At 44.9% G+C, this 27,173-nt stretch overlaps 1 protein-coding gene across 1 annotated transcript; it reads left to right on the plus strand.

The window, feature by feature from the left end:
• The first annotated feature begins 8,737 nt into the window (after positions 1 to 8,737).
• Positions 8,738 to 26,972, plus strand: CTSB (cathepsin B). The gene is made up of 10 exons (XM_015414431.1): positions 8,738 to 8,871; positions 17,012 to 17,165; positions 17,852 to 17,937; positions 18,997 to 19,111; positions 20,719 to 20,837; positions 21,217 to 21,302; positions 22,937 to 23,083; positions 23,713 to 23,829; positions 24,576 to 24,704; positions 25,539 to 26,972. Exons 2-10 carry the CDS (start codon positions 17,040 to 17,042, stop codon positions 25,634 to 25,636), a joined length of 1,023 nt encoding a protein of 340 aa, XP_015269917.1. The 5' UTR covers positions 8,738 to 8,871; positions 17,012 to 17,039; the 3' UTR covers positions 25,637 to 26,972.
• Positions 26,973 to 27,173: the final 201 nt, after the last annotated feature.

Genomic DNA, 27,173 nt, shown 5'->3' on the forward strand with positions numbered 1-27,173 from the left:
TATATACATCTCAATACATAACAAATCCCAAATTCAGGTCTCTGAGATTTTTCCTCAACAACCCCCGATACACACCTGTGTGAATTCAGCCCACTTTATAACTGGATCCCGGTGTAAGGAAATGATCTTTCTTCTCTGTAGTCTCTCACACATGAACTCACACAGCTATAAAGGATCTTTGACTGTGAGTAACAGTTGAATCCTAAGCAGAGTTACACCCAGGGGTCATTTCGTAGAAAAAGAGCTAGGGGAACTCATTAGCATATACCACACCCCCTGACATCAGGGGCCCGGCGGTGGACCTGCAAGGCTGGCGGGAGTGCGAGGAAGCTCCACCATGGCCCTCCCTGGCCCCAGGCAGGCAGGGGTGGGGAGAGGCGGGGAGGAAGCAACTTACCCTCCCTCTTCTCCTGCCTCCTCCTGGCTGAATAAGGGCTGGAAGCGGGGCGGCCGGAAGCAGGGGGCGGGGCTTCGTCATGTGCCCCGCCCCCTGCACCTCACCCGGGGGAACTGTGTTCCCCCGCGTTCCCCCCCGAAATGACCTCTGGTTACACCCTTCTAAACACACTGAAGTCAATTATCTTAGAAGGGTATAACTCTACCTAGAATTGCGCTGTAGGAGATGCAGTGCTACCACAAGGCTGGAAGGATCACTGAGAACCCATGTAAGATAAAAATCAGAAATCAGAGAGTACTCCATCTTTCTGTGTTATACCTCTGAGGATGCCAGTTATACCTCTGAGGTCCTACAATGCCAAGACCATGGCCCTACAGCCTGGAAAATCTACAACAACTAATCAGAAATAAAGTTTATTAAAGAGGAATCATGCATCAAATAAAGCAAGGGGAATTTGAACCTGAGCACAAAGTGATTTGGAAAGTTCTCCACACAAATAGAAGAGAGTGAAGGTGAGCACATGGGGAAGAGAAAGCAGAACAGAGATCAACAGCTGTTAACTCTGTGGTGTGTCCAGCCTCTTGTTTCACACATTGGCCAATCAGAGAAAACTGAATGGCCTACAAACAGGGCACGGGGCCCCAAACTTTCCTCTGTTGTTTCTCCCCAGCACTTAGTATTCAGTAGGTTTCTCCCTCTGAACATGGAAGTTCCATTTTGTCATCATGATAATAGCTACTGACGGATCTGGCACCCTTAGGGTTGCTATGGCTTGTGCTGGCAACCCCCAGGAGCATTTGGGAGCAGAGCCTGGGGAGGGTAAGTGTCACAGACACTGTGACATCACTTCCAGTGAGCACCTGGAAGTGGCATTAGTAGCCACAATACTCTAGGGCAGGGGTGTCAAACTCATTTGTTATGAGGGCCGGATCTGACATAAATGAGAACTTCTTGGGCCGGGCTATGTGTGTCATAAAATGTAATGCCAGGTAGCAAAGATATAAACTTTATAAAGAACACAAACACAAAGGTTTTTTTACTTAAAATAAAAACATGCTTAAAACATTAGCTCTGTAAGCTGCAAACCTACTTTTGATTTATCAACATTCACCACAGAAATCTCATGCTCAGAGTTCTGAGTCTAGGATCCAGGTTAAAACATGAAATGGCTGAGTGATTAAAAGAGTCTAGTGAAGCAAGCTATGATGCAGCAGCAGCAGAACTGGAAGCAGGAGATAGCCAGTTCCACTGAGGGCCTGATGGAAGCCCTCTGGGGGCCTGATCCAGCCCCCGGGCCGCATGTTTGACGCCCCTGCTCTAGGGATTCCCAAAATCCTGTGGTAAAGTTCCTACTAAGGCTGCCAACATCCAAGTGGAACCTGGAGATCTCCCATTATCACAACTTATCTCCAGACTACAAAGATCAGTTCCTCTGGAGGAAATGGCTGGTTTGGACACTGAACTCTATGGTATTATACCCCATTGATGTCCTTCCCTTCCCTAAAACTTGCCTTCCCCATAAATCTCCAGGAATTTCCCAACCCAGAGTAAGCAACCAGAGTTAGGGAGGGAGCCATGGCTCGGCGGTAGAGCATCTGTTTGGCATGCAGAACCCCAGCTCAAACCCCAACATGGGATCAGTTTATAATGGCCAAGATCACTGACTCATTAAACAGAGCAAATGACAGAAATGCACAAACCTACTCTAAGTTTGTTAGGATATGGGCTCCAGCCCTGGAGTATATGACTACGAATCGCATATTGCCAACAAAACAAATATATCACACATGGTTACACCTTTAGGCCTCCAGCACTACAGATAATAATAAAAACGAGAAAACACACCACACCCACGAGACGACTCAATGATCAATCCCCTCTGAATGACGAGACAAAATGTTCTGTGGCCCCGGTCACACAGGCCGGATATCGCGGGGGGGGGGGGGGGGGGGGGGTTTGTTTTTTTTAACCGAAGTGTGCGCATGCGCCGTTGGGTGCTTGTGCGCATCCCGTGGAGACTTGGGGAAAAAAACCTTTTCGCGACGGGACATGGGTGGGCACCGGATGCCACAAGCTACCACCGGAAACGTGATCAGATGCCCGCCCTTGCCCCACGGTTTCCGGAAACTAGTACTTCGGAGGTACTAGTTTTTTACGGAGCCTCTTCGGCGGGAAGCCTCGGGTTCGCCATGGGAGCTCTACGCTTCCCAGATGTTACAGTTTGATTGCGCCTGGAAAATCCGCCTATCTTCCGTCTCTGCAGCGTGGCTAATGCTCCGTGTGACCGCAGCCTGTGTTGTATAGTCACTTATATGTAGCAGAGTTGCAGTGTTGCTGTGTTGAAACTAATGTTTAAGCTGCTCTCTGTAAAGATGAGAAAATTAATTTTTAAAAAAAACACACCCAGCATCTCCAGTTAAAAGGACCAGGTGATGTGAAACACGTCTGCCTGAGATCCTGGAGAGCCGCCGTCAGTCTGAGTAGACAATATTGGCCTTGATGGACCGGTGGTCCAGGCCCGTAGCTACAGTAGAGCATCTCGGGGCTGGGCCCCCTGAATTACCACCGGTGTTCCCAGTAAGCTAAGTTAGTGTGAGCTAGCTCACAGTTTTTTAGCCTCCGGCTCACACGTTTTTGTCTTAGCTCAGGAAGGATGGCTCCAGAGCAAACTAATGGATGCAGCAGCTCACAGCTTTAATGCCAGCAGCTCACAAAGTAGAATTTTGGCTCACAAGACTCCACAGCTTAGAGGGAGCATTGCCTACCACCCAGGTCTCCTGAGTTCCCATCCAGCCGACTTATTTTATTTTCCTTGCGCGCCACGGCTGTGTCGAGCCAAGCCGTCACCCTGCCTGCCTGCCAGCACCCTCGCCTCTCTCTCTCATTGCTTTTTTAAAAGTTTTACTCTCTTTTTGCTCTTGATACAGTCGGGGTTGGGGGGGGTGGGGTGCCCCCCGACTTATTTAAATGCCCCCCAAAGTAAAAAAAAAAAATCCTAGCTACAGCCCTGTGGTGGTCTGACTTTGTATAAGGCAGCTTGTATTCATGCAACCGTAGTCCCTACAGCATTGCTGACACAGTCATTCCAATCCACACCACCACCCATTTACTTCTTGTGGTAAGAAGCAGGTAAGAAAAGATAGACTGATAACGAGGACTGGGCTTTGTCCCCCAGCCAGCCCTGCCCACTCTGGAGCATGTTTACTGATGGATTCTGATAACTGGTGCTTCTGCTGGTTAAAAAAAATGGCCATTTCAGGATCTGGGACTGATCCTGCCTCCCAGGGAGAGCTTCAGAGACACCATCATCACCACACCAGGGCTTAAGCTCTTATCCCCAGAGTTTATATTAAATTACTGTAACTTCTGAGTTGTGAGCCTCTTGGAAACAGAAATGCACTTGAAAAAAACTGCAGTAAACCCATGGGACAAAGCGAGATAAAACCAAACCAGTAAGATACTACCAAGCTGGAGGCTCCCTTTGAAGAACTTTTGTTGAATAATGTTTAAACACACAGCAGTGCGATAGCATTGTCAATGTCTTCACCTGAGGACATACGTCACATGCATGTGATGAAGTGGGGTCTAGTCAATGAAATTAAATTAAATGCCACAATTAAATCCGTCAATCACACGAGATTCGGTTGTTTTTGCATAGAGACTGGCAATGCAGTCCTGTGTACTCCATACACATCCTTGATTTTCAATTGGCTTAGACTGAAGAAACTGTGCACAGGATCACACCCTTAGGCTGCAATCCAAAACACTCTTAACTAGGAGAGCAAACCCCCTCGAACCCACTAAGAGATCTGAATAAACATGCCTAGAATTGCACTCTGACATACCTGTCTGCTGGGCCATGGCGTATGTTAAGCTGCTGTTCCCAGCTGTGGTGGGGCTGACAAAGCTACAGTCAACATGCTTCTCACTTCGCTGCGCTTCACATCACTCCTGGAAGAGGGAAACATTTTGTGTTTTGTTTTCAAAGAGCCTCAGGATTCTCAGGTTCCATTCCCCAGGCTCTTGTATTGCTAAAAGGTTTCTTGGGAGGAAAGCCTATTTGTACAGAGATCATGGTAAGGAGGCAGTGGTGCATTTGTCTACTTGGCTCAAGCTCCATGGCTTTATTCATCTTGAACTATGTATTGGGTTAAAGTAGATGTGACATTTTCCCATGAGCCAGGTCTGCGTTCCCCCCATCCTGACATTCGAATAGCAGCTTCACCTCAGGGGCCTGATTCATGTTGGGACCATACTGCGGGGGGAGGGGCTCCCCACTCCCATGGACATTTTCTGAACCCCAAACTGTGCAAGGGTGAAGGCTGCAGCCCTTCTTCCCCCAACGGCATGGTCTGAACACAAATCAGGCCCCTATTTATTTTATTTTATTTTAATTGGTCTTGAATCCCGTCCTCCCCGCAAGCAGGCTCAGGACAGTTTCCATCAGTCTCAATACTATAATACAAATTAAAAACAATTTAAAACGACATAGATGATAAAGTGCTGTGTATAATTTAGCCAGATGTCTCAGCAGTTTAGATGGCTCCTGTATGGCTATTCAGACCCAGGCTTGCAAACTCAGTTCCTAGTAGCTGCTATCTGAAACATCACATTGAGTTTTGTCTGATAATCTGGCTTGTGTGGCTAGATCTGTTTAAACACAAGGCAATCTGTCTTCCGGAGAGGGTGCTGGAATAAATCCTCTTTTAATTTCTTTGAAAAATCTAATTTTGTGATCTTTTGCTTAGAGGAACCCTATTTGGATCACACCACAAAGAGTATATATAGCCTTTGGTGGAAAGGGCAGAACAAGATAATTGCCCAGCTAGGGTTGGCCACCTCTTTTGTTAACCACTGCTCCTGTACCTTTCACAGCAGCCTCTTCTGATGACAGTAGCAGGCACTTATGTTTGTCCTTACCTTAGGGGGGAAAAACAACTAGCCAATTTTTTCTTTTATGGAGACTTGCATACAAAGGAGTTCTAAATCCTGCTCACTTACCTAATCATTATTCAGATAAGGGTGATGTTCTTAAAAGGTATATTTGTACTGCAATTCTTATAATCATTATTGCTGCGAAATAATAGGCCTATGTTGGCAACCTTGGATTTACCCCAGAGTAAAGCCTGCTTAATTCCACTGATTTACAGTGCAATCCTAAACACAGTTACACCCTTCTAAACCCACTGACTTCAACTGACTTAGAAGAGTGTAACCCTGTTTAGGATGGCACTGTCAATCGGTTAATACACTTAATCCTGTGATAGATTGTAGCTTGGAATTTATGTGAAAGCGATCACAACTCAGTTTTCTTACTGAGTCTAAGATTTACTTCTTAGTTTTGTTTCCCCCTTTAGGCAACAGATACAGCCAGGCTCGAAAAAGAAAGGGGAAGTTACCAGAAATGGATAAGGGGAAATGAATAATATTTTATTTCAACAGATTTCTGTCTTGTCTTTCCAAGCAGTTTGGATCCACAAAGCAGTTTTTAAAATTTAAATTTAAATTTAAAATAGAATCATCACCATTTCTTCAGAAACTCCAAAACAAACCCAAAAGCATGACAAAATAGATTTTATTAACCTGGGTAGCCTAATCCTATTTGTCTTAAACTCGGTTATCAGTTCTCCAGAATTTTTTTTTTAACTTATCCTGGTATTATGCCTCTAATGTGACCTATCCACCCCCTGCAAAGAAAATCATGATCCATCAGCTGCTTGAATGCAATGCCAATAGGTTATAGTGTAACATACTGTATACTGTAATACAGACTTAGTCTCTGAGGAAGGGCTGCCATTTCCCCACCAGGGTGGGGAATGCTCTGCCCCAGCTTTTGTTTTCCATTGTTACTCCTGTGGCCAGCCACAGAAAAATATTTTTTAAAAACCATCCTCAGTGACAGCAAGATGTCACTTCCAAGAAAAAACCAGAAGTGATGTCAGTCCACTCTAGGAATCGCCAGAAACTCTATGGGGTATGAGTAGCTAAGTATGGTTCCATTAGATCAGGTATCCCCTCAACCTTGTGGCACCTGTGGAATTTTGAGAACAGGTAGCAAGAACCATGGGAAAATGGCTACCATAGGGGTTATGTGATTCAAGAGTAAGCACCTTACTACAGTGGAAGCAGAGATTTTCTAAAACAAAAATGATGCCTCCTTTGCTCTTCTGTAGAACCTCCTACTCCAATTAACTGGAGGAAACCTGGAATTGGTTCTTTGCTTAGGGGAAGAGGCAAGTGGTCACCAGAAACTGTTTGCAAGCACCACTGTAATAGACTCTGTCCTGTCGATTTCTGCTGAATCATTCAGTGGTGTTGGCTTTGAGCTGATGACTGGTGTCTTTCCTGCACTCAGAAAGCAGACATTAGCACACAATAAATGTTATCCTCTGAGCCAGGAAAACTTTCACCAACTGATGCCTGTGTAGCAACCATTATTTTTATTTACCGGCTTTGTACCCCACCCTCCCTCTCCAAGGAGTTGAGGGTGACATATGCAGTCCCCTGCCCCAATTTTATCCTTAAAACAAGCAGCAATGACAAGCACAAAGTCACCCAGTAAGCATGGCAGAGTGGAGATTTGAACCCAGTTGGCTCTCTTTCTCTCACATACACACACATCACTGCTTTTAACTGTACAGGAAAACACCAGTGCGGGCTTTTCGTCTTCTGACCACTTGCCTGATGATCCTTTTTCAGCTGCCCTTGCAACCAGCAGTCATTTAAACACAGAACCTGCAAATAAGTTTGTACTAAAAGGAGCACTGCATAACATACACAGGGTCAGCCATGCACTTTCAGATTTCAGTCCTGGTATTCTAACCCTCCTTGAGCCTCTGCTTTGCCAGGCCCAACATCCATCCAGCGCAATTCGCCTCCTTCTACAAACAAAGTGTCTGGGTAAGGATCTTGCTGAATCAGAATCTTGCTGAGATCATCACTTCCTCATCCGTGTTCTAAATCACAGAGGAGCTCTGCTAGGTCATCAGGAAACACAAACTTGCACAACCAGTTGTCATCTGTTCTAGGCAAGAAGCAAGACTTGAGACTGCAGTGATAAAAATGCTAACAGGGCAATCCTAAAAAGAATTACAGCCTTTAGAAGTCAATAGGCTTTAAAAGATGTGTGTTTAAGACTGCACTGTAAATAGTATCAGTCAAACTCAATAGGATTTACTCCCATGTAAATTTGCATTGGATTGGGCTGTATTCCTATGCACATTCAACTGTGAATAATCCCTGAACTCAATGGTGTTAAATTCACAGTAAGCATGCATTAGAATTCAGTTCATTTAGTTACTACACAGAGCCCATTGAAACACATGGTCCTGCCTGAAAGAAAAACGTTCCAGACTGGGTTCTCATAAGTGATTTTGCAGTGCAATCCTAAACTGAGCTGCACCTTTCTAAGGCCACGGTGTCACTCTGTTTAGAATTGCACCCCACCTTAAAGAAAAGGATGATGTTAGTTACCTCTATGTTCGAGAGGAGATGGATGGAGTGTAACAACAGGACCTTCTTCATATAAAGCTGAGGCTCTGTTGTCGAGGCTCAAGCCAGATAAACGGTAGGTCCTCAGATAAATTTCCTGAGCGTTTTTGATTGCGAAATAACAGCAGTCTGCACTGCACACCCTTATGTAAGGAACCAGCTAGAAGGGATGCTAGCCTCCAGGTGGGACCTGGGGATCCCCAGGAATTACAGCTTATCTCCAGACTACAGGAATCATCAATTCCCATAAAGAAAATGCATGCTTTGGAGGGTGGACTCTACAGCATTGTACCCCACTGAGGTCCCTGTCCTACCCAGGCTTCATCCCCAGATCTCCAGGAGTTTCCCAACCTGGATCTGGCAAGTCTTACCACCCCATCCCCTGCCGCGGTGGGGAGGGGGGTCCTGGCAACCCTAGGCCTGCAGCTCAGGAGTAAAGCATCTGGTCCTAGGTTCAATCCCCGGCATCTCCAGTTAAAAGGACCAGATGATGGGGGAAACGCTGGGAAGAAACTGCCAGAGCGGCAGCAACCTTTTACAGATCAAAACCAGCAGTACAACTCCGCCTAAGCACACAGCGGCTAGGGGCACACAACACACCAGCACACTTCTATGCGTGCTTTTCTTCCAAACTATGAAATGACTGGGGCGGACATCACCGTGCGCCTTTTGCGCCTGCAAAGGCAAACAGTAATGAAATTCAATCACATGATACAATCGAGTGGGTGGGAGGTGGAATAGGAGGGGCGGTGGGGGAACGGAGTCAGGTGACGAGAGTCAGGCTGTGCTGTGGGGGGGGGGTGAAAAAAGGAGAGGAGCGACCACGTGGGGTGAGTCAGCAGGGGGGGGGGAGGATCTGCAGAGCCGCCGAACTGGGAGGAAACCAACGTTGGCTGCAGTAGATAAAGCTCTCCGGAAAGGCGTGGTGGCCCAGGCAGAGCTCTGGTAGCCGAAGCGGGAGAGCGAAGACGCTCTCGTTTTAGGTAAGGAAAGCTTCTTTTCTATGGAACTGTAACGCTACTCCTGCTGGTAGCAAGGGGCACAGAGAGGCCATGGAATGTACGGGAAAAGAGAAAGGGAGTGGCGTTCGGGGTGGGGAGGTTGACCGGGGGTGAGACTAGATCGGCCAGTTTAAGCACGCAGGTCTGTGCAGAGTTAATAGGGGGTAAGATTGATTAAAGGGCAGTTCCCAGCCAGTCATGTTTATTCTCAAGGGCCTCGGCAAAATAATTGTATGAAGGCAACATATTGCAGTTTCTAAAACCGTAAAGTGGGATTGGGGTGGTAAAGTGTTGACAAGGCAGAGTCCTGAGAAAACGGCTTGAGGGAGGTATTGGGGGGGCAGTTCTGTTAAGGTAGACTGAGGTATTCCCCCTCAACACTAATTATGTTGTACCCATGTGGTGGGTTTACGTGGGTTAGTTTATGAAGTGTGATGGGGGAAATCTACATTTAGTAGGCATTCTGATCTGTGTGCCTCTTCCTATGCTGTGTGTGTGTGTGTGTGTGTGCTCAGGCCTGTGCCTCCTTAAGGACATGTTTTATGTATCTGGGGAAGTGTCCTCTAATTCCTGACCGTGTATACAGGAAATACTTTCACCAATCTTTATGTTGCCACAAGGCTTTTGTTTTGCATGCAAATACTTTGTGCGGATCTGATGGTAACTAACAAACTTGGGGGTTTGGGTGTGGCTTCATTTTGCTGTGTGGTGGACTTGATGCTCTGCCAAGCAAACAAGTCTCAGTGCAGTTTCCAGGAAGATAGAGGGAGGAGGACAAAGGACCCTGCACAAAACATTGATGAGTCAGACCATATTGCCTATGCTAAACATCAAACTAAAAGCCAATCCTAACTTGCTTCCTGCAGATATGAACCTGTTGGAGATGTGTATGCTATAATTTAATAGAGGCTCTTTTTTTTTTAATCATTGGCCTTCAGCAGCTGAGTTTCAGCCTAATAGAGGTAGAAGGGTAAAGCAAGAAACTCAAAGGACAGCTTGAAAAATCTATAAACAGGCCCTGTATTGTGGACTGGGAGAACAGCAGAATTGTATTCAAAGGCTGGTTGAAATTGTGATGTGTGGAAAGTTTTGCTCCATACTTCTCCAGATTCTTCTTTCCTTTGGCTCTGTATGAGGGCTTTCCCCATGTTCCTTTGCCTTTCTCCTCAGTTCTGGGCTTCTGACTAAGTTCCCCCATTCACCCTTTAGCGGCCTTACTTTTGAGCTTCTTCTAGTGTTGCCGAGGTTTCTAAGGCCTGCCCCAGGGAGGACCATTCAGGGTGGCAGAGGGGGGATGCTGTTTGGTGTAGTGGTTAAGTGCGTGGACTCTAATCTGGGAGAACCAGGTTTGATTCCCCACTCCTCCACTTGCAGCTGCTGGATAACCTTGGGCAAGCCATGGTTCTGTCAGAGCTGCTCTTGAAAGAGCAGTTCTGGAAAGAGCTCTGTCAGCCCCACCTACCTCACAGGGTGTCTGTTGTGGGGAGGGGAAGGGAAAGGAGATTGTAAGCCGCTCTAAGACTCCAAGTGAAGGGCGGGGTATAAATCCAATCTCTTCTTCTGTTGCCCACTTGGCTGAATAAGAGCGCTGGTGCCAGACAGTCTCCACTCATGAGCCATCAGGTGCTAGCACCACTGCAACTGGGTCATGGCCTTCACAGTTCTATTATCTCAGCCTCTTGTACCTCAAAGAGAGCCAGTGGATAAGAATGTTGAACTGGTATTTGGAGGATGCAGGTTTGAATCCCCATTTGAGCCATGGAAACTCACTGGGTGACCTTGGGCCAGTCATACTCTCTCAGCCTAACCTACCTCATGGGGTTGTTGTGAGGATAAAATGGAGGCAAGAATAGTATAAGCTGCTTTGGGTCCCCATTGGGGAGAAAGGCAAGATATAAAGTTAAAAGATAAATAAATGTGAAGACAAAATTATTATTATTTATTAGATTTCTGAATTGCCCATCCCTGCTACCACAGGGTTTTGGGGGATGTACAACTATGAATAAAAACATCTGGAGGCTGAGAGGACTGTTTAGGCCAAAGGTGGCCAAATTTGCTTAACGTAACAGCCACACAGAATAAACGTCAAATCTTTGAGAGCTGCAAAACATGAACAAATACTACACACATTTTTAATGCAAATTTGCTTTTTAGTAACATAAAATTATACTGTGTGAAAGAGCTGCATGCGGCTCCTGAGTTGTAGTTTGGCCACCCCTGATTTAGGCCGTCTTGAGCCCCCTGGAGGAAGGGCAGGGTTAAGATAAGATGTGGTTCCTGGAAAATCTCTCCATCTGTCTCCCAGGTTCCTAGGGTTGACAGACCATTGGAGTTTCTGACTTTTTTATTTTCAGGTCCCCTCTTTCTACACCGATTCCTTGCTCCTGTGGCATTGTGTGTCACCATCCTCTAAGAATCCAAAGCAATTTACCATATGGGGCAATCCCTCTTAGTGCTGGAACTTGGCCCATGACAGAAATGATTTGAAACTGATTTGAGGATTCAGCGTTGCTGGGGGGTCTGTGGGGGTCAGGCATTAAGAGAATTTCTGGGGCTCAGGAGGTTCGCTCCTATATTTTTATCTTTCTGTAAAGCGCTAAAGGTGGAATCCAATTCCACACACACACCCACACCAAAAAGACACCATTTTATCACAAATCCTATGAAGTTGGTTGGGCTGAGTGACTGAATCAAGGCCGCTCAGCATGCTTAGTGGCTGGAAGTAGACTCCATCTAGGTTGGGTGGTAGGAGGAGGGGCTTTTCTCTTCTAATAATACACACATTTGCCAGCTGAGCTAGGGCTAATGAGTTGATGTTTGCTTTGGTATTGCTTAGTTCTGGCCTTGATGGTGATCCAAGGCTCAGCCCACGAGGTCCAACTCTCTTAAGGCACAGTTTGAAAACTATCACCCCCTGCAAGCGGACTCCTGTGGGCTTATCTTTGTGAGTTTGCTAGTGCTTCCTCCATGAGAAGACTTGTAGTGCCACACTTCCTTGAAACACAGCTTGCCCCTTGCTACCAGTCTCCTCCATGAGGTTGTTGGATTTGTTCTCCTTGCTCGGCATGTCTAGGGTGAGGCCCAGTATCCTGGCCAAGGAGCCAGGTTAGTGGCAGTGTGAACATGTGTGTTGCAAAGGGTTCTGGGACAAGTTCTACAAACAAACTTGGTGGTGTGTTTCTCAGTGGATACACTGATGCAGGAAGAGTTCTTTGAATATCAGAAGCTGAAACCTGAGAACAGCAAAATGATACAGAATTGGGGGGTGGGGGGTGGCACAAACCTTTTTTAAAAGGAACTTGTTCTGATTGTGCAATAAAACTGGGCTGAAACAAGAGAAGGGAAGCAATCGCTGTGAGGAGTGGCAGGGATATTGGGCTGTGGCTGCTGTCCAACTCTGAGGCTTTTGTGTTTCTAGAGGGATTTATGCCATTTTGGGGGGGGGGGAGGAAACAAGTTCTGACAGCCTGGTACAGGTGAATAATATCTGCTTTGTTCTTGATCTTGATGACTTTTATCGTAGTAAAAACCAGCTCACTACAAACACAGTACCAAGTCTCCTTGGCTTTATCTCCAGCAAAATCCTGAGTTGGCAGCTTCTTGTTTAGACTAGGGGAAGGAGAAAGACTAGTCGGCTGTCTTGGTTTTTTTTTTGGGGGGGGGGGTTGTTTGCCTGTTCTTGTCCAACTTATTTTGAAGCTTGTGATGTTGGTCTTGGGTCATTATCTTGTGATGTTAATCCTGGGTGTTTCAGGCATTGGTCTATCTTTCCTTCCTCCCCCCAACTTCCTGTAATGTGAAAAGCTTCATTTATGCAGCAAAGTTACGACCTCCAGTCATAGGCTTTGTTCTTGGACAATGGCAAACACAATATTTGCATATTAAGAATGTCTTCAGACGTGCGCTGACACAATGTCTATGAAAATCACAGGCTTCTGGTGAATCCTATGAGACACCTTTTAAAAAAAAGTTATGTTCATGTGAAATGAAATTTCCCTCAAAAGTGCACAATTGCTGTTTAGGGTGGCACAAAAGTAAAAGTGTTTGAAGGAGTCCTTAAGTGACATCCTAACCTCTCTCTGATTCTTTTCACATTTGTGTCCTCCTTCCAAGGGGCTCAGGGTGGTACACACAAACTCCTTCTTGTAACAGTTGGGCCTGGCTGCCAAGCCATAACCCCGTGCAGCCTTATTCACACATGGAGTTGAATGAGGTGGTAGAAAGGGTAGCACCACTGTATATTGCAGGTGGTGGCTGTCAATTTGGGATGACCCAGTTGTGCGTACTTCCTACAGCCCTAAAATTGGTAGGAAGGTAGCCAGGCAGTGGAGACTGGGAAGGGGGGGGGTACAGCTAGGTGAGGACTAGTAGATCAGACTCTGGCTGCGAGAGGGCTAGCTGCTTTAGTGCAGAAGGAAAACAGTCTCTCACCCTCTGAAGCAGAGAGCTGTTTTGCATGTAACTATTTAAAACTAGATTAGCAACTTGGAGGCCTCTGGTCTCTGTTCCGTCTTGTTGTAATACGGTTATGGGCTCTTGAATAACCTGTGAAGTTGGCTGTAGAAACGAGAAGGGATCTTCCTGAGAATATCAGAAGTGAAACTAGTTACCCACGTGGTCTGGCAGTTCTCAGCCTGATGAAATGCCATTTATTTCTCTGCCTTCTGGGTTATTTTGTTATATAGCAGCTGGTCAAGGGTGTATGTAAAATGGGGAAACTGAGAGTGGCTTAACCACAAGTATCCGTTTGGGACTACAGCTGTCTTGGAAGGATTGCGGAGCAAACGAGATGTTAAATGAAAGACTAATTGGCCCCAGTGCATCCAGTCCTCACAGAGTACTTCAGGGCTGGGTTGGGATAAGTTGGTCAAATTCAAGTTCTTTTTTTGTTAGAGAATCTGTTACCTTGGAGCAGAATTTAACACTGATCAGAAATTGGGCTACTGAGAGAATGTGTCACCTATGAATCATTCTAGTTTTTCTGGTATGGCTGCTGCAAAGGACTGTGCCTTACGCTGGGGAGCCCTCATCATCCAGTTTTTTCAGATTTCCACAGTATATTCACAGTGCATATTTGCATCCCTAAGGACTAGAAACTTTCCTTTTAAAGAAAAATGATGTTACGGAAGCTGGCTTCTGTGACCTGTACCAGATTGTGCTCTTTCTGTGTCCCTGCAATATGGCATCATGCATTCAGGCCTGGTCTCATAAGGGGTATGCTTAGTGCATTGCCTCCATGGCCTCAGGGTCTTCTGCCCATGACGAAAGATCATTCGTAGTAGTTACGTTTTACCAGAAGCTGTTCTCTTACATCTCAGAGACCCAGCAAAAGGAGAAGTCCCTCTCACGCATCTCACAACATACTTACTCACAGCAGCAAAACTCACCATAGCAGCCACTTGGAAATCGACTAAACCACTAACGATAGAAGAGTGGAGGAATAAAGTGTGGGAGCAATTTATTATTGAAAAAATTAATGACACTTTGACCACATCTCAATCAAATTATGGAACGACATATTCCAAATTCATGCACACCTGGTTTTGCTTCTTTCAATATATGACAGAAAATGGCCTTTTGCCACAAAACCCGAACTTAACGTCTTGGCTCCACTTCTGATTAGAAAAGACCCCTAACACACAGGGAACATGTCATCCTAACTATAATTTATAATCCCTACCAGTAGACGGTACTTTCAGGCAACTCATAAATGGTTTAACAGAGCTCCTTTTATTATTTAGGCAGATACACAACTTCGCATATTACCTTTAATGCGTTCTTCACCTGTTATTGGCTTTTTGCTGGACTATATATGTAACCCTCTCACCTTCACTGCACTGTTTATTTGTTTCAATTTACAATGTTATGAAGTTTGTATGTTAACAACGAAATCTAAGTAAAATGCTTGAAAACTCAAAAAAAAAAGTAGTAGTTCCATTTTGGCAGGCAACTTTTGTTTTAACTTCTGTATAAAACAACATTGTTGCATTTATATGGATTTCTCTATCCGAAGAACTTTGCAGTTTGGCACATTCAACATGCTTCTTTCTGTAAAACATTAACGGTTATCATCAGTGTACTGTGCCCTGTAGTCATGAGCCACTGTGTTCAAATAAGCACTAGGTCTGCCAAAGAGCATTTCTGATATTGTGTCGCCCCCCGCCAATCTCAGCTGAACTGTTCCCTAGAAACTAGAAATTGTGGGTTCCATGATGCTCCTGATGATGTAGAATTTATCATGAATATTGGCCAAGAAACAACAGCATTTTTTCTGCATGCAATTTAAACACTTCTTGAATGAGTTCAAAAAGTTCATTGGATTCTGAGGCAACTGATGAACTCAGTGTGACCTACAAACTGTGCTATCTTCAGATAGGAATGAGCATTTTTCGAAAACAAGCTTGCTCTATAAGCAAGACTACAGGAGTCTACCTGTGCTTTGTAATCCTGGACCATATCTTACTGCTCTTCTAAGTAAGCAGGATTAACGACTACCCTGAAGGTGTGTTAATACCGATTGCAATTCACTCTGGTTAAAGAGAGGAGTTAAATGAAGCCATGTTGAAAGACCCTAGGTCAGGCTAAAGATGCCCGTTTTTTATATGCAGGAAACTTTTTTTGTATGGAACAACATTCCATCTTATCATTCCTTGGTACAACACAAGAGATAGTGGTACAACACAAGAGATAGGCTTAACGTCCTTGAGACCTAGTTGTTATACTGGTCTTCCCCACAGAACAACTAGGTCTCAAGGATAGGAAATGCCTTAGCCATGGGGGTTAGCATGGCTGCACTGCTGAAAAGTGTATACCCAACCCTCCTCCTGTTTTGGGTAGGCTGTAGTCCTACAAAACTGTTTGGGGAGGAATGTTTCTTGTTGACATGGGGAACAGCCAGTTGGTGCCATGTATGTTCTGCTTCGAACGTGCAAAGGTCAGTCTTGGGAGAAAAAGTATTCACAGGATTGATTGCAGTGGGTGGGGGAGGGGGGCTTCCAGAGGAACCTCACTAAAAACACACATCTGCATCAGAGACCTTTTTGTTAAGAGGCTTGTTAATGTTGATTCAGATTTCGTGACCTACTAGAAGCACTGCTGCTCTCACTCTTTCTTGTGTGGTTAACTGTTGAGTTGCGTTTCCATTTTCCACACATGAAAATATGCACTCACCATATTACTGCAGTACTTTTTTCCTGTTTAGTCAAAGTGAGACTCTAGTTGTGTGACATTTGTCCCACATTAGAGATCAAATCTTCCTGTAGGTGGTGGGTATCTCTTGACCTTTTCAACTTGGCTGTCTCTGAGGGCCCCAGTAAGAATCTAGCTAATATAGTTCAGGGATTCTCATCTGCTCCTTTACTTCCCAACATTATGCACAAATACCTTATAACCCTGCCTCAGTTCAAACTGTATGATGTAGTCAAATCACGTAATGTGCTGTTTGTAGTTAGCACAAATGGAGAGGCTACCATAATATCATCCCAGAGCTTTGAGAAGCTACTAGAAAACCAAAAGGGCACAGGAAAGGATGTTCTTCCAAGTAAGAATTTGGGACATCTGGTATAGTGCAGTCTACTGAGACTGGCAGTGGGTCTCACCCCAGCCCTGTTACAAGGGCTTCACCTCAGGTGCTGGGGCCTGATCCTGTATGCAACGCATGTGCTCCACTTCTCACTTATGGCCCTTGACTTTAAGGTGGGAAAGCGCTGTAGTGTTGTTGTGGTTGCCTCTCCTAGCCATTTAAAGCTACAGTGAGGCAACCGGGTCCTTTATTCCAGTCTGGCAGAAGACATTTCAAAGCAGGCAGACCTCGAAATCAATTATTACTATTATCCTAAGTGTCTTTTTATCTGACTACTAGTGAGCAGATATGGTGCTGGATCTACTGTTTGCCTGGCTTCAATGTAGTACTCTTCCCCCCCCCCCCCCCCATAAACTGGTGACTCAAGTTTGTAGATAGCCACTCGCCTGGTTACTTCTGATGAACCAAGAACTGTATCAGGCAGAGCAGATCTGCAGGCTTCTTTTAGAATATACCTGACTGACAGAAATTGGTGTACAGGTGGGCTAGTCTGTTTTAGAGTCTAGTTTGTTACAGTCATGGAAATCTCTGTCCTTTCAGGTGGCCTCTTAGAAGTTTGCTTGCCAAGATGTTGTTGCCCATAGCCTCTCTATGTCTTCTGGCAACCCTTGCAAATGCCCGCGGTGTTCCCTACTTTCCTCCTCTCTCTCAGGACTTGGTGAACTATGTTAATAAACTCAACACTACATGGCAGGTAAGTAGCATTTCGGTTGGGCATGGCATGCGGGTAGGAGGTATAGTCAGTGTCAACTGTTCACTGGAATACCCCAGTAGAGGGCCCTACATTAGAAATGTAGAAATCCTGTCCATGGTAGGTGCAGAAAGCCAAGGTATGACTGGAAATAAAGTGTTGAGCCCATTTGGAACAGGCGGTAGAGGAAAGTACATAATGTATAGGAATGCGATGCCTTTCACTCACCTGGTCTGTGGGATAGTCTTTCCCTGCGCCAAGCTTCTTGACCCACCCTGCATTCTAGCATGTGGACAGTTTTAGCAAGAAAATATTACCTACCACCATTTTGATTAGTACAAAATAAGAGAAACCTATCCTCTACTGAGCAAGATTGTTTCTGTGCCAGCAAACAAAAGAACAGGAGAGAGACAATGTCTAGTCTGAGCCTCAGAAGTCCTACCAGTGCCTCAGAGGTTTGCCTTGGCAGAGAATGGGCCCTCCATGCCTGGCAAAATGCAGTGGCATGCTGTTTGTCATGTGTGCTGGAGGATCTCTACTCTTGACCTACAGATTCAGCTATGTAAAGGACCACCTGGCTCATTACTCTGGCTCATTGCTTTCAGGCGCTGGTGTCTTTGAATACTGCCTGTGTTCTTGGCCTTGCAAGCTGTGGGCTGCCTTAAATTTCTTCTCTTTTTCTTTTCAAGGCTGGGCATAACTTTCACAATGTTGAGATGAGTTATGTGAAAAAGTTATGTGGTACATTCTTGAATGGCCCCAAACTTCCAATAAGGTGGAGTATTTTTTTCTTCTACTTTTAATCCTGTCATGTGTGTATTAACTTCGAGGCTTTTTGTACAGTGGTTTCTTCACTGCTTCCTGTTGGATAGCTTATTTAATTTTTTAAGGTTCTGGAGATATGCACTCTCAAGCATGCAAACTTTAGGGGACAAGAAAATGGGGGTAAAATAGGAAATGGATTGTTTTGCTTTCAAAAAGCAGAATAGTGCAGTCCAAAGAGGGAGGGGCTTGTGTCTGACACCTGGTAGTGACATCAAAGATGTAAGTGCACGTGTTCAATCCCTACCAAAAAAAAAAAGGCCAAATATGGCTGCCTCTGCTGGGGAATGGCAATTTGCCAACAGTATTGGGGCTTTCTGGGGGCAAGGGCACCTAGGTAAATGGTACCCTGGTCCCAACTTTCTCACATTCACAAAAACTAGTTCTCAGAACCCTTAATTGCAACAGATTTTTTGGTACTACTAGTAGATTTAAAATAGGACTTCTGAATCATTAGCATCCTGAGGGATGCTGGGATGTTGGAAGCAAAGAGTTCAGGGCTAGATTAGGCTATTCAGTTATTAACATAGACAGTAGCCATAGGATAAGCTGTAACTTTCAATAAATAACATCCTGATTATAGTACTATGAAACCTTCGTAATGTGCTCAATTTGTAACCTGATTTATAGCTAAAACTCTCAGATCAGCTTACAGGTGAGCATCAGGCCACAGGATTCATCAAATAATGCAACTCACATCTCAAAGTGTCTCTTAAAAAGTCTTTGGTGCTTTAACTAGGATGAGTTTGCATCTCTCAAATTTAGTAGGCAGTAAACCTTGGGGCTTCTTCTGGGTAGTAGATTACACGGTGGGGGGGCAGACTATTAGCTTGGCTTATTGGAAGGCTTCTTCTGGTCTTTGGGGATGTGGTATAGTCCGGATGATGTCATGGAACTTTGACCTAGCTGGTTAGCATTGTTCCGTTGAGTGTGTTTACTTGAAGTATGTGGCAAGACGGCTTAACCTGACATGCTTCGTTTGCATTTCTCTCCCTTCTATCCCACTGCCCAGGCTAGGGTTTGCAGATGACATGGTGTTACCTGACAGCTTTGACTCCAGGCAGCAGTGGCCAAACTGTCCAACAATTAACGAGATCAGAGATCAAGGTTCTTGCGGCTCTTGCTGGGTAAGGCTAATGTCAGTAGCTAAAGGAGTCACCTGGGACTGGCAGGGTGTGATGCTTCATTGGGCATGGGTTCAAATGGGAATAATGTATTTGTTGGTGGACGAGTGAGTAGAAACCTTAAAGGCCTTTTCTGTTTTGATGGGGGAAACCTCCATTTAATAAACCACCACTGTCTTCTCTTTGGTAGCATGATATTTTATTGACTTTAAGGACTGGCATCCATGTCGTGCCCCATCACGAGGCAGACTTAAAACAGTAAAGAAGGCAGGGAATTGCTTAAAGCCTTAGAATGGTTAAAAATTCATAGGTGGTTAGCCTATGGAATCTGTGGTAACCCACTTGCTACGTCCCCCAGACTTGTATTGACCCAATATAACCGTTGTCTATTTGTATACCTGAAATAAAAAAAACTCCACAAGCTTAAAATGACTAAATTGAGACCATTGTTGGTCACATTGTCATAAGACAAGACATAATGCTAGGAGAAGTTGAAGGCAGTCGGAAGAGAGGAAACCCAACATGAGAGAGATTGACTCAATCAAGGAAGCCACAAAGGCCCTCGGCTTGCAAGACCTGTTAACAAAAGGATGTTTTGGAGGTCATTAATTCACAGGGTCACTTGAAGTTGGAAGCATCTTGACGGCACTTAAACACCAGCACAGGCTAAAGAGACTGTGGTATTAAACTGTATACAAATGTAGGGGTGTGAGAGTCAGAAAAACAGTTGTTGTATGATAATGTTTCAGAGAATGAGAGACAGCTAGCCAGAACCTACCTGTCCAGTCTATAAGAGTAGAAACAAGTTTCCCTCTTGATTTTTAGAAATAAGTTTCACTCTGATTTTTGTAAACCTATTTAAAGTTTACTTGAGCATAATACTCCATAGGCTGAGGTCTGCTCCCTAGCTTCCCTCTGCTTTGGAAGACACACGTTTCAGTGCTGTCAGTCAGTGTGTGCACCTTTCCTAGCCACACACAAACCTAGTCAGCTTTTCCCTGAGGTTATGAGAGATAAGGCAAATCCTAATGTCTCTGTCAGACTTCCAAACCCCATTAGAGAAAAATGATCATTAGAAAGGAGCTTGTAGTTAGCCATCTTGGGTTACGGTATGTCTGACATTAGAGCTTTTCTAGTAGCCCTGTTTCCTGTATAAATAGCAGTGTAGGAAGTGTCAAGGGGAGGGTACAGTGGGGGCTTGTGAGGAAGGAGCATAAGTGCCCAGCACCACTATAGTCTCCCCTCCTGTCATATGAACTTTGAAAACATTTTTAGAGAGGGAAAGCTTAATCTGTTCCTACTTGCATGCAGTCTGGTTCCTTTCCTCCCTTTCAGGATTTGTTGTGTTATTTCACTGTTAGTTGAAGACGTCAAAGGGACATCATATGGAGTCACATCCACAGGGTGTGTGTGTTGGGGGGGATTCATTCCAGATTTTTACCAGGCCTAGAAATTTAGTCTTTCAGGACACCAACACTTTTACTTCTAAGACACTTCCATGCACATGGAAAGCAAACAAAATACATGGAATATTAAGCTCTTGGTGTACAGTAAGGACTTGGAGGTTAAAACCAAAGTCTTAGTTGACTCTTGGCATTGCCGTTCTGTAGGCATTTGGTGCAGTGGAATCCATTTCAGACCGGGTTTGTGTTCACACCAATGCCAAGGTGAACGTGGAGATCTCTGCTGAAGACTTGCTGTCTTGTTGTGGTTTTGAATGCGGGATGGGGTAAGTAATTTCCATAGCCTGAGACTTCAGAGTTACTTATGGTTCCTTTACTTAAATAAAGTTCCCAGGATTGAAGCCTTTGGAGTTCAAGAAAGCATGCTCAAGTCAACTTGCTTGTTAAAAAGCTTGGGGGAAGGATTGGTGGACTGAGAGCTGCCTGAACATAAAAGCCTCAAGTACCTTGGCCATTTAAGGTGGGGGAAGGAGAGGAAGTCATGAGCTCCTCCAAAGGTTCTTGCACTTGATGACCACAGTGGCTCTGCAGCTCTCCAGAGGGATGTTGTCCCCAGTTTTCTGCAAATACCTTGTCTCCTTTATCCTTCCTATATTTCTACAGGAGCATCCAAATAGGTGTGCATAATTATTACTTTTCTTGCAGATGCAATGGAGGCTATCCTTCGGGTGCATGGCAGTACTGGACAGAAAAAGGCCTGGTATCCGGTGGGCTTTATGACTCGCATATTGGTGAGTCACTTCACACACCAAAGTGCTCATGGCGGAGGGGGGGGGGGCCTGCATTGTTCTTCACAGCAAGTTGTCATTCCCCACCCCACAGCCCGAATGTTGACTGTTTTGTTTTGCAGTTTGTTGCTCATCTTGCACAAAGTCCAGTTGTTACCAAGTGAACCAGCAACCAGTAAACTTCCACTGGGGCCAGTGTTCCCTCTAAGCTGAGTTAGTGTGAGCTAACTCAGAGTTTTTTAGGCTTTGGCTCACACATTTTTGTCTTAGTTCAGGAAGGATGGCTCCAGACCAAAATAATTTATGCAGTAGCTGAATCGCTTACTTACAACTTTAATACCAGCAGCTCACAAGACTCCACAGCTTAGAGGGAACACTGACTGTGACCTTCTGCTGCAGTCATGAATTCCTCTGGTCCAATGTTTTTTAAACGGGGTGGGTGGGTGTTGAGGAGATGCTGCAAATTCGGTGCCTCTGCCTCAAAAAACAGCCCCCCCCCCCGAGCCCCCAGTAATTCCGGCTTGATTCTCCAGCCAATGGGGACCATTGACTATAATGGTCCCCATAGGGTATAATGGAGCTGAAAATTTTTGTTGCTCCTGAATGTTTCCTGAATCTGAATCTCAATACCATACCAATATTAGGACTCGGGAATAGTGGGAAATACTGATATTTAGGGTTCAATATATTTGAACCTGAAAACTACTGTTTTCGTGTGTGTGTGCGCGCACACCTATTGGCTACCTTTATTTCTTCCAGTGTTTCTGGCCTCCTGGGGCCTTGTTTAGGCCAAGAAATGGAATTCCAAAATGCCGGTGTCAAAGTGCTGTCAAAATACAGCTCTGCATCAGGTGCCAGTTTCAATTTTAGCTCACCAAAGCTACAACAGTGACATTGGAACAAATGGAAAAGGGACCAGTTCATAGCATGTAACTGAATGCAAAAGGGAATCAGGAAGAGCAGAAAGTGGGTGGCTGCCTCTTGGATAATTTAGTGCCAAGGCTGTCTCAACCCTCGATCGTTCCTGTCTATACTGTAGACCAGTGGTTTCTAACTTGTACCCTGAACCAGACAAAGCCTGACAGATGTTAAATTTCCAGACATTTTGATGGAGGGGGAAAGGACAGGGTGGTTTTTAAGACATTTTAGACCCTGAGACTTACAGGGTGGGGCTTGATGTCACGTGAAGCTGCATTTAGGCTGACTAAGGCCACTGATCCACCAAGATCAGGATAGTCCACTGAAACTGGCAGTGGCTCTCCAGGGTCTGAGCCTGGGGGAGGTCTTCTAGACATCACCTACTACTTGATCTTTTTAACTGGAGATGCCAGAGGTTGAACCTCGGACCTTCTACCTGCCAAGCAGATGCTCTACCAGTGAGCTATGGCCCCTTTTTCTTACACTTTGAGTGCAGCCTTCTTAGTTTAAATCAGGATCAATCCTTGCCCATGTGAATGAGCAGTGCACCCCTCCTGTGGACTCTAATACTACCTTCTGTTCTGCTGTTCCCTGCTCATTCTGTTCTGCTGTTCCCTTGGCATTTGGATTTCATTGGGTGCAGCATTGGGGTTCAGTGCTCCATGGAAAGGGTATTCCCGAATTGTACTTGACTCCCTGTTTTGATTTCCATCCAACAGGCTGCAGGCCCTATTCTATCCCACCCTGTGAGCATCACATCAACGGATCCCGACCCCCTTGCACTGGTGAGGGTGGTGAGACCCCCAAATGCGTGAAGGCATGCGAAGCAGGCTACTCTCCAGCATACCAGAGTGACAAGCACTACGGTAATGAAGTCTACTAAAATAAATACTCGAGTTTAGGATAGGCCTTTGAGTTACAAGCAGGCAACAGAGCAGCTTTGACAGCGGTTAAAATGTTGGACTGGGATCTGGAAGCCTCAAGTTCACCTCCCCACAGTGCCATGATGCTCAGCCATTGTGGTCAGCTTAGCTCTCAGAGACCAACATAAGCTCCCCCAAGCTCCTTAAAGGAAAGGCAGAATAAAAATTGTACTAAATTAGTCAAATAAGTACTTTTGAAGCCGCTTAACGATGACCGCAAACTGTAATAAAAACAAAAAGCTTCAGGGAACCTATCAGTATCATCGACCTTCTCCAATAAACTCCAGCTTTACTACTGGATGGTGCCACCATGCTGCTCTTGTTCACCTGGCCAACTAAGGCAGTTTTTGCAGCATGTATATGGCTGTCTCTAAAAGGGAAAAGCATGTTTCTAGTCCCTGTAGGTTAGGAAGAAGCTTGAGAAAACATCCTAAGGAAACCTAGCAGATTGGAATTCAGAGCCAGGCGCTGCCATGAGGCAGCAGGAAGTTTATGGGTGGGAGGTCAGCAGATCTGAACAAAGCAGTTTTTAAAATTTCTATGTCCTACTTTTTCACTCCAATCATTTCTAGGGGCTACCTCCTATGGTGTCCCTCGTAGTGAAAAGGAAATAATGGCGGAGATTTACAAGAATGGGCCAGTGGAGGGAGCTTTCTTGGTGTACTCTGACTTCCTCATGTACAAATCAGGTAAGCCTAACCAGTTAAAAATTTTAAGTGACTTCAAGGTAAAATGGTACAAGAAGTGCCTGCATTTAACTCCTTAATACGCAGGTGAATTGGAAGTGTACCTTCAGAATGGACAGCCTCACACTCTGTAACTGAAGGGGGGGGGGGGGACACAGAGATCTCTAATGAAACTCAGCAGCTCTGAGAATTTTACGGAGTTAATCCAATTCTCTTAGCATAAAAAGCATTAACCACTGCTTTGTTTTGTAAAGTGTCATATTACTATGTAAAGTGTTACGTGTCTCATTACAGTGCTCGGTTAAACCCATACACTTGAATCATTAAAGCAAACATATGAAAGTTCTATAAAACCAGGCTTTTAAATATTTCTGAATTTGGGCCAAGTTTCTCGGAAATGAATTTCCATTCCGCTCTGTGCAAGTGCTCCCTGCCTCTTCCTTCATGACCAAAAGGATGCAGTCTGCTCAGCTTACCAATAACAGCAGATTGTCTGGACCCAGAGTCCATCTGTGGGGAGAAATATGTGGTTCTCATTGCAGAGGTTTCTTCAGTTGCAAAACATGCAGTATTTTTAGCAAAATTCTTAAATCTCCCTTCATGAGAATCAAACCTTGGGCCTGATAAAATAGGTTGTGCCTTCTAGATACCTTGCCTAAACATACCTTTGGCTGGCTTGAGTGGTGACTGTAGTAAGAGGGCCCTAGATCCAGCATTAGAGGAAGCTGCAACTTTTTTTTTTTCTGCAGGTGTCTATCAGCATGTCTCTGGAGAGGAAGTTGGAGGTCACGCTATCCGAATCCTTGGCTGGGGAGAAGAAAATGGCACCCCTTACTGGTTGGTGGCTAATTCCTGGAACACAGACTGGGGTGACAATGGTAGGTGACCAGTTTTGGAGCAGATTTAAGTTACCTCTCCTTATGTGGGACCATCCTCATATTGTGAGAACGGCACCATTTTCCTGGGAGGAGGGCTGAGAACCTAGACTTACTGCTTACTCCAGGTGCATGCAAGAGCTCCACTTACTCGGTACACATCAAAGTGCTGGCTCTGACCTTTTTTAAAACCCTGACTTCTGATTGCTAAGGGGGTAACTTGTCAGCATCCTATATTTGCTGAGACCCAGCTCTAAATACTTCCACTGTCAGAAGCAGGTATTTGCTAGGAACAGGGCCTTTTCTGTGGTAGTGCCAAGATGGCAGAATACCTTCCTGAAGCACATTTCTCACACGACTCCGATATTGCCATTTTCCCATTTCCAGATAAGACTTCTGGTCAAACTTCTTGGCAATACATATTATTTGACAGATTTAAAAAACCAACTCCTGGTTTGCTCTCTTATCCATGTTGTTGGGAGCAGGGGAAAACTGATTCTGTAACAAGTTGCTTTGGAGGCCAGTCTTAGTGGAGATATGGGATTTAATTCCAGGATAGTCACCCTTCCCAATGGGTCTGCAACTCACCAAGAGAATCAGAGGCATTTCTCTGAGCACCCCAAGTAGCAGAAGGGCAAGGGGATGATGATATGGACCCTCATCTTGGGAACATTCTTTCTCAACAGGTGCACCTGGTATTGCCTTTGCTGACAGTAGATTCTTGAAGTGTTAATAGCTGTTTGCAGCAGAGACTTGGGCACTTGATGGCATGACCATGAGCTTGCAAATGTAGGGGGGAAATCATACAGTGTTTTCTTTATTTCTCTCTCTCTTTAGGTTACTTTAAAATCCTCCGAGGCCGGGACCACTGTGGAATTGAATCCGAGATCGTTGCTGGCATCCCTAGCGTGGGCCACTACAGGAATTGGTTGTAACGTTCTTCTCAACCCAGACCATCCTCCTTTTATTCTACAAATCATTGGGATTAATTGTACCTGTGAAGCTACCAGCTGTGGCTGCAGAAGTCTGAGTTCGTAGGAGACATTTTAGACTTGAGCTTCTTATTAAAGTTTTTTTTAAAAAAAATGCATAATTCTGCTTTCCGACAGTCTGCCGCTGAGGTGGTGGGTTCACTGTTCGTGCTGAATGTACAAGGTCTTTGCTACTAGATGGACGAAATGTCTGAAAAGAGACAGAGATGAAGCTGGCCTTGCAAAGTAGGGATCGCTTGTGGAAAATCTTTTTTTCCCCCTCTTGCTGGAATTCAGAGCACACAATTCCTCCATCAGACAAAGGCAGTAGCAAAAGAGCATCCATTCTACAGTAGAGTTTCTACAGTGTGGTGAGACAGTAACCACGAAGATCCTGGAAGCCACTCTTTGGGGTGCAGATGAGGAAGAAGAGTGCCATAGTCTTGGTTTCCCAAGCATAGATCTTGCACCCTGGTTCTTGCATGTGCTGAAGATGATGGCAAAGCCCCATGGCACTGTTCCTTGCTATTAGAAGTGTCTTTTAAAAAGAAAGAAATCAGTCATTAAAGAAGTCTTTTTTTAAAAAAAATCACTTAGTTACTACAAAAGCCATATGTTAGCCCAGTATGATGCAGCAGAATAGATGTTGACGTCTAATACGGAAAAACTTGGGTGAAATTTCTGTCTTTCCTTGGACTAGTTACTGTCTTTCAGCCCAGCCTGTGTCGAAACATGCTTGTAAGGACTGCTAAGGTTGTCAGCCAGGGATAGGGAAGGAACTGTTTTGCATGCTGAGCAATTGACAAACTTTTGATAGTGCAATAAATCAGTTGATGCCACTAATGTATTCCTAAAATCTCTCACACATATGCATGTGAACACTTCATGTTTTGTAATTGCATTCTTACTAAGCCTCTGCACATAATGCTACCGGATGTAGCTCTCAAAGTACAGGCAATTCAGCTGGTAACAATCCTTTTCTGATGTATTTGGAACAAGAATTCTCCAGAGCTAGGGAATCTGTACAACTGATCACATTGCCCTGGAGTGAGGTAGCTTGGTCATCTGTAGACTTCACAGCTGAAGGGGAGGGTTAGTTACAGAGTACAGCAAACAAAACTGCTCTGAGATAGCTGTAAGTGTGCTCAGGACCTCCTGTGCCTTTTGGCCCTGGGGGTGGTGGGAGAAGGAATAAGCTGGTTTTGATTGTCCTACTTGCACAGTAGCTGTTTTGTTTTTTGCTGATTTTGCTCCTGTTAGTGCCATTTTGTATATAATGTATAAATTCTGTCTAACAATGCCTGGTTGTCTTTGCATGACTTCTAAGTGGGGGGGGGGGACTGCATTCTTGAAGTGGGGTGCTTTGAAGAGTACTCCCTTCTGCTTTAGCCTGGAAGAAAGCTTTCCCTAATTTCTGCCTCTACAATGTTGCCTAAATCTTCAATGGGTTAGGTATATTTTTGAGAACAAGCTTAATTTGTACCACTATTGGGGGGGGGGG

The sequence above is a fragment of the Gekko japonicus genome, unplaced genomic scaffold (genome assembly GCF_001447785.1).
Source record: "Gekko japonicus isolate JY-2015 unplaced genomic scaffold, Gekko_japonicus_V1.1 scaffold7, whole genome shotgun sequence".
NCBI lineage: Eukaryota > Metazoa > Chordata > Lepidosauria > Squamata > Gekkonidae > Gekko > Gekko japonicus.